A 13,724-nucleotide genomic window follows, 5' to 3' on the forward strand; every position below is an offset into this window, starting at 1 on the left:
ACACATATAAAACGTACAAAAATTTATTTAAGAAAAAACCTTTCAAATGTTTGAAAAAGAAACTAATAATTAGGCTATCTTTTTAGTACGCTTAATAATTATTAAGCCTTATACATTGAATAAATATATCCTAATACATTAGAGTAATTGACGCCATTTGATTTTAAAAAAAAATAAAAGTTACATTTTTTTGGTTCATGAATAAATTATGAAAAAAATTTAGAATTAGGATTTCATTAGTGGCAACAAATAATACAAATATAAATAATTTTCAAATAATTAATATCTTTCAAACTAAATAATTAAAAAAAATGAATTTTCTTTTTATCAAATTTATGGTTAATAAAAAACTTTGGCATGATTCACAATTAAAAAAAAAAAAAAGAATTTTCAACATTCACTACAATATTCAAATGCACAAAATTCCTTACTAGTAAATTAAATATAGCGATCAAGTGAACGGCAACAATGCGACCATGTTGCCATGTTTCCCATTTAGATTGGCTCAGTTGACTAGTTCCACGAGTGGAAAATACTGCAATGGATAGTATTTTTTTGTAACGAATAGAGTTGGTTATGTAGCATTCTTATCAGGAATATACTTCTTATTTTAAGTTGGTAATTATTAACGAGTAGATTGAATTATAAAGGCTATTGAGCTTGGTGTAGAATCACAATCATTACACTGAGTCGAGTAAAACCAATAAAATAAAGAAATAAATCTATTCACCGAGTAAACGGAAAGAGGGGGATTCGAACTCTTGATAGTTCTAATACCAGTTTTTAAGACCGAAGCTACCAACCACTCGTAATATCCTTAAATTTTATATATTGTGTCAAAAATATACTTAAATCTTCAAAGTTTTTTTTTTCTTAAAGAAAAAAATATATACCTTTAGACTTCCAGAAAAAAAAAGAAAAAGAAATATTAGACAAAAATTTTAAATGGAAACTGGGAGTGTTTTACGAAAAGAAAAAAATACCCTTAATAATTGAATACGTATAAACTCTTTTGTATTTAGCTATTCACCGCTTAGATATATTTTAAGAGGATATTTGGATTATAAAATTTTGTGAGATTTTATGTTTTAATTTAAAATTTTGGTTTTTATTTTAGTTGTTGAGAAAATTTACGTAAGAATTAGACAAATAAGAAAATAAATTGAGAGTATTAATATGAAAAAACAAAACAAAAATATCAATATAATTTAATTTACATTTGTTTTAACAGTAAGAGTATTTTTACTTTTTTAAAAAAAAAAAAATTTAAAGTCATTTTTTTTAACAAAATATTAACTGTTTTTGTCATATATTAATAGTAATGATATATCCTTTTAAGACGTCTATAAGTTTTAAGGATATTTTCAATACTTTTAAAAATTCAAGAATATTTTGTTAACAAACGAATTTTATCCAAAACTAACAACAAGAGGGCATTTAGTTTACACAGTTGAGTTAAGTTGATAATTATCATCTTGAGAGTTAAATTATTTATGTTTTGGATGCAAAGTTAAATTGAGTTTGTAATTAATATGTGTCTTGAGATTCTGAATTGAGTTAAATAAGTATATGTTTGTTATACAAAGTTGAGTTTGATTAGAGTATCTGGTACAAATTTTATGAACAAAATTGTTTATGTATTGGAATTTTTTCCTCTCCCTATTTTTTTAAAAAAATTTCCAACTATACACATTTTTTTAAAGGTATTTTTTAACCCATCATGTCGACAAATTGAATAGTGTATAATTACAACTGCTATAAGTCGACATAATAATAATCAATTGCACAAGTGAAGTTAGATCACCTAAAATATTAAAATCCTAAAAATTTTCCATCAAAATCATTGTTTTTTAATAGTTGTGAATTCAACTTGCGTGCACATAGGCTATCCGCACAATAAAATCGTCTCATTCTACTACATTTGACCATCAACGTAATTCATTAGATATTAAATCCAAAGTATGTAGCCACCATGAAAGAACTCATTCCCTATTAATCTCTTCCTATTTTCATTAACCGTTATCGACCACTAGGCCAATCCATTTTGGCTAATTTTTTATTTTCAAATATCATTGTGATCACAAATCTCACTCACTCACTCTGAATATCTCAGACAAGTACCTATGAGATAGTCAAAACCGAGGTTTTGACTCCTCTCGCCACTGCAAACTACGCTTAGGCAGGAGAAAAACAATTCCCTTGACTAGTAATTAGAAAAAACACTATGCAAAACAGAAGTCAATGAACAATCAAGTTTGTGAAATCCGTTTTCCATCATCTTCGCATGCTCATAAAATTCATTATACAGATTCATTTTGCAACTTCCTACGGCCTTGTACGTAATTTTGGATGAACATGCCATAAAAACTCCCCCCAACTTTCACTTCTCCTTTGGTTTCACTTTAGTATAAAGCTACCTAGCAATTATTTTAAACCAACTTGTTTCAATTTTCATCCTCCCATCTCTCCATTCCCATGAAAACATAGTAAAAGCAAAATAATTTTCCCCCTCTTAATTAGCAACTTTACTTCTGATCGTTTTCACTTACCCCAAGAGAAAGGAATCTATATAATGGTACAGTAAAAAACTAACCTATTCTCCGCCGGTATCTTCAACAGATTTCTTGTATTCGGGCTTAAGCTCGTACGTTCCTTGATTAGTCCCTCTTTTGTTGTAGACACAAAGCTCATTCAGTATCTCTTTCAAAAATTGCTGCAAAGAGAAGGAACAGAAATCATTCTGAGAACTCCGACACCATTTTAAATAACTTAAAAACCAAGAATCACTATTATGAACACTGGCAATAGACGGAGTTAGCCACAAAATTTATGATCTCTTGGGTGTATGGATTTATGATGAACTTTTGAGTTTGGGGGAAGGAAAGCCGTGTCGTGTATGTCGAGTTCTCATTCAATATCCTCTCTAGCGACAGTGTCACGGAAACAGAATAGAAGAGTAATATTTTAAAAAATCGTTGATATATGAGGAAACAATCAGTAGACGTACTGCAGGTTGATCAGTCTCTTGGACTAGCTGCTTTAGGGCCCAATTCGGCTGTCTTTCAAATAGCTTGAACATGATATCTTCTAGTTCCCCACGATCTCTTCTGGTTCTCTTCACGTCTGATTGTTTAACTGGCGCCACCTTCTTCTTTTCCTGCAATAAATGATTGATTAGAGAATCATACTTAGAACACAAAAGTTCAGAAGGATGATGAAAGAAAAGGCAGAGAAAAGACGTACCTTCGAAGTTGAACTGATTAAACCAACCATGCCAGGCATAGGCCTCATATGCACTCCACGGTCATTGTCTATCACCTTACCAACACATCAGATGAACGTGAAACATAAAATTAATTACAAACATGGAGTATTAGGATTTAAGGAAAGTATTGAGGAGAAAAAGACTCTTGATGATGTACTTGAATTTGTCTATTCTTAACCATGGACTTGTTTGTCCTTTCACGGCACAATTTGCCATACATTTCAAGATTTTCACTATGAGGCTTCATATCAAATTTATGTTCCACTTTCCCTTCCATAGACATCTTGCCTACAAAAGACAAAAATATAAACTGCGTCAAAAGAAACATAAAATATGCAACATAAAGCTAAAAAAACATGGATTGATTCACTACACGCATTCCAAAATAGCCTTTGTTGAAAGACAATCTCTGAGAAACAAGAGGTGAATGGAAAAGATAGGCTTTGTCCAAAAAATTGATCAAGGCTTATAAAAAAAAAAAAGAGAAAAAAAAAAGTCAAAGGAACTGCTTGGATACTATCATAAACAGAAAAGGGTTTGGTAACAAATGGTGAAGTTAGATCAGGAGATAGCTTTCTTCAGTTAACTACTATTATTGTCCACAAAGGACCTAGAAAGCAAGATCCACAATTCAAGAGGAATTTGTTACGGGGATCCCTCTCCTGCTTCCTGTCTAGTGTCTACTATAGTTGTTAGACTCCGAAACCATGCCAATTTTTTAAGATCTTGTTGAAGGTTTCAGGGAAGATGATCAATATATCCACATTTCATAAATTCATTATGCCGATGACAATATTACTTTCAGCTTTAACAGAGAGGTAGTTGAAAGCGGAGGTAACTCCTTAACTAATTTCAGCAAGCTTCTGTTTGTCAGTTATTTTATCCGATCCTTTCTCAGTTAGCATCAACTTTGAGAAAGGCAAAGCCAGAATACATGTTGGCACTGTGACAGTGAGTATTACTTATTGCCCTAATCTCTCCTTGGCCTCCCTATAGGTGAAAATATAAAATCTTGCATCTCCCAGGAGCCTTCTTGGACAAAGTGACTAATAAAATTGCAAATTTGAATAATAACCCAAACCCAAAGAACAGTAGATTCAAATGTTCGCTTAAGAGGTTATCTCCATCAATCCAAACTATTACTTCTCTCTATTTAAAATCCAGGCAACGTTTGCAAAAAGTCTGGAGAGATTTCACTTGGAAGAAGAAAATCTCAGCCAAGGCAGCCCCATTTGGGTAAGTGGAAATCAATCACTCTTCCATACCCAACTCGAGGCATAGGGCTTGGAATCACAGGAAAAAAGAAAGAGATTATACAATTCATATGGAGATACTCAACGAGGAGAATGTTTTAAGAAGCAGCGTTCTTTGGAGCAAGTATAGTTCCAACTTTCTTGAATGGTTCACAAAAAAAGATTGAAGGTAACCGTGGAAGGGGTTTATGCCTTGAGATTAGAAAAGGGTGCATTTTCTTCCTCCTTTTATTAGAAAAATGCATTTCCTTCAAAGTTGGAAACAGAGCAAATTTATTTTTTCTAGAATGATTCCAGTATACTGAGTACCTCCTTCCCCCACAATTTAGGCTATTTCATAAACTAAATGTTTCAAAACAAAGACATAAGGAGACTTAGGGTGTGTTTGGTTTAACTTTTCAAGTGTTTAATTTTGGAAATAAGTCATTTTGGAAAAAATTGAAGTGATTGGCAACCATTCAAAATATCTTTTGAAACACTTTTAAAGTGTATTTTAAACGGTTCTTATTAAAAGAATTTAAATAAAAATGACTTTTCTAAAAAAACATTATTTTTTCTCTAGTCCATCTAAATGCCCTTAATTCTCTGGACAGAGTTGTAAATTTCAAGTGGAACCATTCTTCCAACATATTAATTTCCATCAGGCCCTAAACTGAATGAAGTGGCTCTTTTCTGGTAAATCAAGCTAACTTAACAACTTAAGATCCAAATCCAACTGCTCTTAGTTGAGTATCCTGCTACAAAGATGAATTCTAGAAACTTTTGGGCTCAACTCCTGTTTCCCAAACAATAGTCTGATTGGCTCCCACAACTGCTCTCAAATTGGTGACTTAAAAGTTAAATACTAAAATGTTATTGAAAAGCATGGCTAGATGACTTTCGTAGTCCATTTAGCTAAACAAGAACGATGCGATATTTGGTGACACTTTCAAGATTGAATGTACCCCATATGACTCCCCATTTGGAGCACCTCTTCTAGGGGTTTTTGTAACCATAGCCGCTTCTTGATAAGTTTAAAATGGAGAGGCTTTTTAAAACCTCCTTGGCAAAGGGTGAAAGGGAAGCCTCATCTACGTTCTATCCCTTTTTAGTTCAATGAACTTCCCTGATGCTTATCTAAAAAAATACACAAATGTAACTAAAATAAAATTCAACCAAAAAAAAAAAAAAAATCAAGCCCAAATTAATGTTCATAACAGAGGAAACAATATCCAGAATAGAGGAAGAAACATTTCTGGATATCAGAAATATTCACATATTAATTCAGGGTGGCAGCATAGTCAAAGAAAGAATAGACTATATGGATAAGGATCATGATGCTCACCTTGACTTGCCTCTGAAAATACACACATAGGAACAAAGTCTTTAAACATATTTAAGGAGAAACTTTTCGGCACGTTTCCAGTCTCAGTTCCAGCCATCTCCATCTTGAACTGAGGTTCATTTTGAAGTATGTAAGGGAAAACAGTGTTAGACTAGAAAAGGATAAATAATGAGCCACAAGTCTGCATGTTGGCACGCATATAAGTGTGTATGATCTAACAGATACTTAAAAGAGTTAAAAAATAGCCTGCACAAAGAACAGCAAGACAAGAATAACCAAAGCAAAGAAAGAAGGTGGAAAATATAGAACCGCGCCATAGAAATATCGGAGCATATACTGGTTGTTTTTTGTCATGAAACCAAATTTTCATTAGAACAATTGACAAAATACTGAATACAGTTGAACAGTGCAAAAATGTATGACAACATTGCTACCTTTCTACTTAAGCTGCTAATCACTTTAGTCCAATTAATTTCCCAACTAAAACATGTGTCTGTTAACCGGTAGTCATTAAGACTAATTGAAGAGCCATTTCCTAATCTCATATGTACTTTCCGTATCACCATCGGAAGACTTAGTCTCTTATATTAATAAATAAACAAATAAACAGTGTTCCTGACGTCAATATTATCGTGAGTGAGCTGCCAAGTGAAGATTTTAACTCTTTTAGGATACTCAACATTCCAATTGTAGTTTCAAGCGAAGGGAGTAAGGGCACTAACCAAATCTATCAAGATTTCACAGCACACACCAATGGAGACATTATCCAAGTAGGACATATCTTTTGCAACATTTCATAACTATTTCAGCTTCATAACAAATAGTCCCAAAGAAGATTTGAATCTTCTTGCACAATTTGAGGCCAAAGCTCAGTACGTACGATAAATAAACTAATCACATTCCCGTTATCTACAACGAATTTGTCAAAGAACTTGGCAACACGTATCACAAGATCAAGCTAACCCCCCCCCCAAGGTATCAAAATTACAACAAATCAAAATCTAGGGTTCTGGTTCCACATTCAAACGTCGATCAAAGTCACGATTCGAAACAACATAATTCACAAGATTTAAAGCCCAAGAAAACAACTAAACCTACTAAGAAAACGAGTTCAATTAGTTCACCACTTAACCATGAATTACAGGTCTTGAACTAGAGGTTACCTGGAGAGAAGAGGACTCGTCGGATTGAAGAGGATCGAGAGAAAGAATGACCTTCGCGAGAGGAAGAGGATCAGATGGAGGATGAGCCTGCCATGACTTAGCAACTAACAACGGGCACTTCATCAGCCACACCGACCTATCCGCCTTTCCTGTATCCAAGTTACTGCTACTACCGCCGCCGTTCTCATCTTCCATATCTATTGAATTACAAAATCACACACTCTCTCTCTCTCACTCTGGTCTGAACTTTCGACGGCGAATTTTCTGCAACTCTGTTCTATTTTATTCTTTTCTTTCTTTGAGATGACGGTGGCGTGAAAGTCCGCGGACGGGAGTGGACCCTAAAGAACCGGAAGGCGGTGGTCGGAAGTCGAAAGGAGCTTCGATATTACGCAATCAATACCAGAAGATTATCGTACAACTGATGTAATCTGGATTCTCAAACAAGTGTCTCTCATCTATCTATCCAATTTTGACTTTTTTATGATCTCGACGCTGGTTTGTGGTGCGACCGACTGCTTCCTATTATTGCTCTAAATAAGAGTTTTTTTTAGTAAATTTTGTTGTGAAATCAATAGCACAACGAGAAAATATGATATAATAATATGTTTATATAATAAATAAAGAAAATATAATTTAAAATAAAATAACTAAAATTATAAAATTAGATAATAGAAAATTTAATAGAATTTCAAGTGGATTTCTTACCAATGGATGTGTGATTTTAAGATTCACTAAATGCCACTATTTATAGGCACAGTGACAAATAGGATATAGACTTACATGGACATAAGTATAAATAACTATAAGACACATGGACAATATGAAGGTGACACATGATTTTTGGGATACTATGCAATGTGCATCTATTTATTAGTATAATATTCATAATAAATTAATATTTTTTTTAAAAAAATATTAATATTAGACTACGATAAGTGTTCAAGTGCTCTATCACTACTATACCATACGTATTTTGATTGAAGTTTGTCCCTTTAATCATTGATCACTAATAGACAATTAATTAAAGATGAAACGAGAATTAAGAAAAAGTTAAAAACTAAATTTACGAATCAATATAATCATTCTATTGTATTAACTAATAGTTAATTTAGATTAATAACGACTCTTGGCTTCCTTAGAAGGGTAACCGAAAACCTCTTTTAGTGCCCCTCACTTGTAGGGTTATAGTGTGACATATCTTATTTTGAACGTTGATCATTGGAAGGAAGATAATTCATTCGAGCTTTCTTCAAGACGACGAACACAATTCTCCAAATCTAGCTATCGAGATGACATCATGATGATGAGATCACTTGGGACCTCGATAAGAAGGGAGTTTTTAATGTTAAAAGTGCTTATTTTTTGGGTTTGAGATTAAATAACTTGAATAATGCTTGTTCCTCCTCTAAGGATGCCTTCAAGAGGTCGTGGCAATCCTTATCAAATGCCAAAACCCTTCCTAAATCTAATATTTACTATTGAAAAATTATTCATGACATTTTTCCTAACAAAACGAAAAATCTTGCGAAGAAAGGTATCTTGAATGATATAAAGTGTGTTTTCTTTTGTAGGATTATGTGGAAATTGTTGCTCACTTGATGTGGCATTACCGATTTTCAAGGAGATTTGGTGCTGGTTCCTTTCCACTAATATTAGCCCTTTATGTGATGGTAGGGCTTCATGGAGTTATCGAGATTACTGACATTGGCTCTATGATCCTATCTCCTCCATGAAATGGGATAAAGTGGTGATCATTGTCTGATAAATTTAAGAGGTAAGGAATAAGATGATGTTGTTCCAATTTTAGTCGGTTGATGTTGAATCCATTAAAGAGTCAATTAGCTGGCATATGTAGAAGAGGTGATTGATGAGGTGAGGTTCAATGAGAAAGACAAGTTGGAAATCTGCCTACTACATTCAATGCTCTTCCTGAAGGAACTCTTAAAATAGAGAACCAATGAGCGAAAGTAGATCGTCCCAATTCCCATTGTGAAAGAACATGAACATTTATAATCTGACATCAAGATAGTTATGCATCAAGTAAATTACAACATACTTCAAAGACTAAAAACGAAGGGATCGAGTGAATCATACCTTTGAAGAACTTTTCTTCTAGTATTCCCTCGATCAACACCAACAAGGTGCCCAACAACAAACTCAACGCCTTTAGAATATCCTCGAACACAATCGAGTAACACTCGATCCTCGATCCCCGAACAACAAACTCGACACTACCAAGAGGTAACCTTAGTATTCTCGATGTGAGAATCCAGAAGGTGTGGGCTTTGTATGGATTTGGTAGAGGGAAAGAGGAACTATACGATCGAGTAAGTGGGAGAATCAAGAAACCTATTGTCTAGAATTGGATACTCGATCGTTGAGTAACGAGGAACTATCGTCTAGCAATCACTCGATGCTTGATTGTTTACTCTCTTAGGGCTACCGAATATCTATCTGCCTTATGCGCGATTGATTATGAAAAAAATGGAAACGTTTTTCATTTTATCCATCAGTTATCAAAATCGATTAAAACTTCCTACTCACTCGGTTAATAGAGAAAAAGATAACCAACAACAATTATCTCATAATTGTTTTGTTATAAATATAATAACTATTATCATATTATATTTATAACCTATAGTTTTAATATTACAACATATGTAATATTTAAACCATAGTTTTTTTTCTCCTTTATGGCATTTAATATAAATCATATTTATATTAATTCTTCCAATCAATTAATGTATCAAATACATCAAATCAATTATATCACATATACAATTGAATTATATCATATATAATCAACTTCCTTCTTGTTAATTTGAACACTTCAAACTAACCCAAAAACTGATTCTCAACATGAATCCATTAAGCTACCAAGGGGACCTTATGAACCTGTAGCTTGAAGCTCAAACAGTACGTGAATAACTGACTAAACATTTTAATCATGATATCCACTATCTATTAACTGTCGGGCATTCCACTAAAGATCGATAACTGCACTCTTCGCACTACAGATATATTTTTGTGTCCATTGGATATAATCAATCAATAGTATGATGACCATTCACAAATCCTTTGTAAGTACAGTTGGACCAATTTACCGTTTTGCCCCTGTAGTTACATCTAACTCCTTAAGTTCCACTAATTCCTCTAATGAACAATACGTCATAGTCCCACTATGAGTAAACCCTTCTCGAGCCAAGAGAAGGTGTGGCGCCATATCGTTCAAGCCCCGGAATCAGCCCTTAAGGGAGCAATTTATCTTCTCACCCCTACTTCGGGGAAGGAGTGAATTTTGTCTTGTGTAGCTAAGTTCCTAGCTTCTCAATTAGACGAATCCCCAAATTGGTTTGAGTTGGTGATCTGGCCACTCGCACCCATACAAATCAAAGAACCGCCCTCATAGACAGAAGTTCTCAACTCACTCAGGATTAAGGTCATGTTACCTATGGTCATCCTAGGGAAATGAAAGTCTCTGTCATGAACGACATTATATAACGAGACTTAACATTTAATGGTTCGGTCTTATACAAACTCCTTTGTATAGAGCATCTCCACTCACATGTCTAATACACGAATGGTCAGGATCAAACCATTTGTAGCACTTTATAACACTTGTAACATCTATAAAGTGGGCCACACTCGTATCGTCACTAGGATAAGGTTTCCCTCCTTTATCCATATACTACAGACCATTTAGGTTATCACTTAAAGCACGATTCACTTATATGTCTCCACATGCATGCTTAAGTTACAACAACAACCAATGATCTTAGTTTATTGGTTTGTGGTAAATGCAACAAAATAACTTATATTTCATAGATTATAGTGAATAAAATATCTCATATTATTACATCACAAAGAGTTTGTTCATACAGGTGTTTACAAACTACAAGACCCTACGAGATTTAGTGCATCAACCCCAACACTTCCTAGGTGGCGTCGCCTGAGAAGACATTTGGAAGGCTAAACATTGATGTTGTTTAGGGTCTTGTATCAAAGGCAGATGGGCTTAGGTGGGTGCTTCGAGACCATTTGGGTCGTGTTCGTCTTGCGGGTTCTAAATTCATTCCTAGATGCGATAAGGCTAAGACACTACAAGCTAGTGATGGAGATTTGTCTTGGGGAAAACATTTCCCAAAATTCTTCATTCTAGCCTCTTGCTTGAATCTGATTTTCTTAGAGGTGATCAACTTGCCAAATAACACTGAGATGATATCATAGAGGTTTCTTACTTTATTGAGGAGGCTAAGACTTGGAGTTTGGGAGTTATCTCTTTCTTTCAAGTTCATCGATGCCAAAGCTTTAGAGAAGTCTGAGTCTTCCCATCTTTCTACTCCTTACCCCAAGTGGTTTTCTATGCTTATTTTGTTGGGATGTATGCCTTAAAGCCTTGTAGTTATTTGTTATATGAAATAATGGTTGATTATTTTATATATGCAATTATCCATTGAAGAAAGATCCAAAGTTATTTTATGTAACATAAACATGTATGTGGTTGACATATTGGTGGATCATGTTTAAGTGACAACTCATATGGTCTATAGTATAAAGATAGGTTGGGTGCCTTATCCTGGTGTCACTATAGATACGACTCACTTTGTAATTGTTACAATAGTTGTAAAGTGTTAAAACGATTTGATCTTAATCGTTCATATGGAGACATGCAAGTGAGGGTATCCTATACAAAAAGTTTGTATAAAACCGGACCGGAAAATGATTAGTCTTTCTTTATAACGCTGTTACTTAAGAGATTAACCTATCATAGGATGACCATAGATGACTCGATCTTAATCCTGAGTGAGTTGTGAACTACTATCTATGAGGACGATCCTTTGATCTACATGGGTGAGAGTGACTAGTATCACCAATTCAATATGCCTACCATTTTAGGGATTTGTCTGAGTAAGAAGCTGGAAACATAGTACATAAGGTGAAATTCACACCTTCTCATCCTTAGGGTAAGTAGATGAATTACTCTCTTAAAGGCTGATTCTGGGTCTTGAACAATGAGGTCTCACCTCTCATTTGCCTAAAAGGGATTTAGTTTATAGTTGAACTATAAACTGATTGTTCACTATAGGGATCGGTGGTACTTAAGGAGTTAGATGTAACTATAGGGGTAAAACGACAATTTGACAAAACTATAATTATCGACAGTTTGTGAAAGGTTGACTTACTGTTGATTGGTTATATCTTGGGACATAGAAATATATCTACAATGCGAAGAGTGCAGCAGTGAGTCTTTAGTGGAGTGACCCGTAGATAATGAATATTGATTAATTTAATTAAAGAGTTTAATTAATTAATCTAAAATCATCAGAGCTTCTAATCTATAGGTCCATTAGGTTTCCCTAGCTCACTAAGGGTAAAATAAGGATTAATTAGTTTGGGAAAATTTGAATTGTTCAAATTAAATAAGGGAAAGTACAATTAATGTAATGTATGTAGATACATTATAATATATGGTTAATTTTGAATTAGATTCAAAATTAAACTTTATAATATGAGAGTATTAATGTTTGAATAAGATTCAAATATTAAATTATTATGAATAAGATTCATATTGTAAGGAATTAAATGTTAGTTGTGTATGAAACTATATAATACGAGAGAATAATATATTTGAATAAGATTCAAATATTAAATAATATGAATGAGAGTTATATTAAACCTATAATTTAAATATAATATGAATAATATTTACATTTAAATTATAGGTTATAAGAAGAAAATACATTTGAATATGAATCAAATGCAATACTAATTAAATATATGATATTTTATTATTTTTTTTTATTAAATTAAATATTGATTTAATTTAACTAAAATTAAATTTTAACTCTACTGTCAGGAGTTTAAGAAGGTTATGAGAAGTTAATACGTAAATTAACTTCCCTTTTCTTGAGAGTGGCTAATTAACACAGAACGTGTTTATGTTTTTCTGGTAAAATTCTCTCAACCTCGATGAAAAAATGGTGATTATCTCTCAACTCAAAAACACACGAAAGAAAAAAGAGACAAGGTTTTATATGTTTTCCTTCCCTCTTCCCTTAGTATTTCAAAAAGGGTTCCTACATAACATAAATCTTGCTTGAAAATAATAGGGAAGACCGTGTGGTACTGCCCTATTCAAATTCGAAGAGAAAGTTGCTGAATCGTGATCACAACAAAGATTTGGAGAAAATTGAAGAGGTTATCTTCAAAGATATATTTTTTTCCTTTATCTTTTTTTTTTTTTCTGTAAAATGCATGCCGTAAATTATGTTTATTCTTTCTTTTTTGTTTTTTTCATAATTGACATAAGGCATTCACACGCTTTCGTATTGGGACTCGATCCTTCATATTTTACGTGATGTGGTCTTTTAGTTTATTTATCTTTCTACTTTTCTTGTATTGTCCTAAAAAAAGAACCTAATAGTTAATCTATCTAAATACCATTTAAAAACTATTTTCGAACTTTAGAGGATAAAATCAAATTTAAACTTAGATAAACACATATGTTACATAAGCTATTAATTTATTATTTATTTATTTATAGAACATAAGTTAGTTATTGTAGTTTTTGCAAGGAAAGTTTTATTATTGTAAAAATTAATCAAAAAATAAATAAGTATATTAAAACGAAACTTGAAATACTTATCAAGCATACTTTTTAAAATACCATTAGCTTTTATGTATGTTGAAAAAAAAAATTGACTCATCAAATTTTG

General features: G+C 32.9%; 1 protein-coding gene across 1 annotated transcript; it reads right to left on the reverse strand.

Annotated features, from left to right (window-relative positions):
* Positions 1–2,254: 2,254 nt before the first annotated feature.
* LOC120075019 (transcription initiation factor IIF subunit beta-like) lies at positions 2,255–7,589 on the reverse strand. The gene is made up of 6 exons (XM_039028156.2): positions 7,006–7,589; positions 5,843–5,951; positions 3,423–3,553; positions 3,244–3,318; positions 3,008–3,157; positions 2,255–2,713 (listed from the first exon to the last, which is right to left on the reverse strand). Exons 1-6 carry the CDS (start codon positions 7,198–7,200, stop codon positions 2,594–2,596), a joined length of 780 nt encoding a protein of 259 aa, XP_038884084.1. The 5' UTR covers positions 7,201–7,589; the 3' UTR covers positions 2,255–2,593.
* Positions 7,590–13,724: the final 6,135 nt, after the last annotated feature.

This window comes from Benincasa hispida, chromosome 4 (genome assembly GCF_027475165.1).
Source record: "Benincasa hispida cultivar pf3 chromosome 4, pf3_genome.v1.1, whole genome shotgun sequence".
Lineage (NCBI taxonomy): Eukaryota > Viridiplantae > Streptophyta > Magnoliopsida > Cucurbitales > Cucurbitaceae > Benincasa > Benincasa hispida.

Bases quoted from the DNA above. Each gene is read 5' to 3' on its own strand.
- LOC120075019 (XM_039028156.2), bottom strand. From the start codon at position 7,200: ATGGAAGATGAGAACGGCGGCGGTAGTAGCAGTAACTTGGATACAGGA. The intron at 3,158-3,243 runs GTACGTCTTTTC...CATTTATTGCAG, and splicing joins TAATCAGTTCAACTTCGAAG to GAAAAGAAGAAGGTGGCGCC. The intron at 2,714-3,007 runs GTACGTCTACTG...TTCTCTTTGCAG, and splicing joins AAGAGACTGATCAACCTGCA to CAATTTTTGAAAGAGATACT.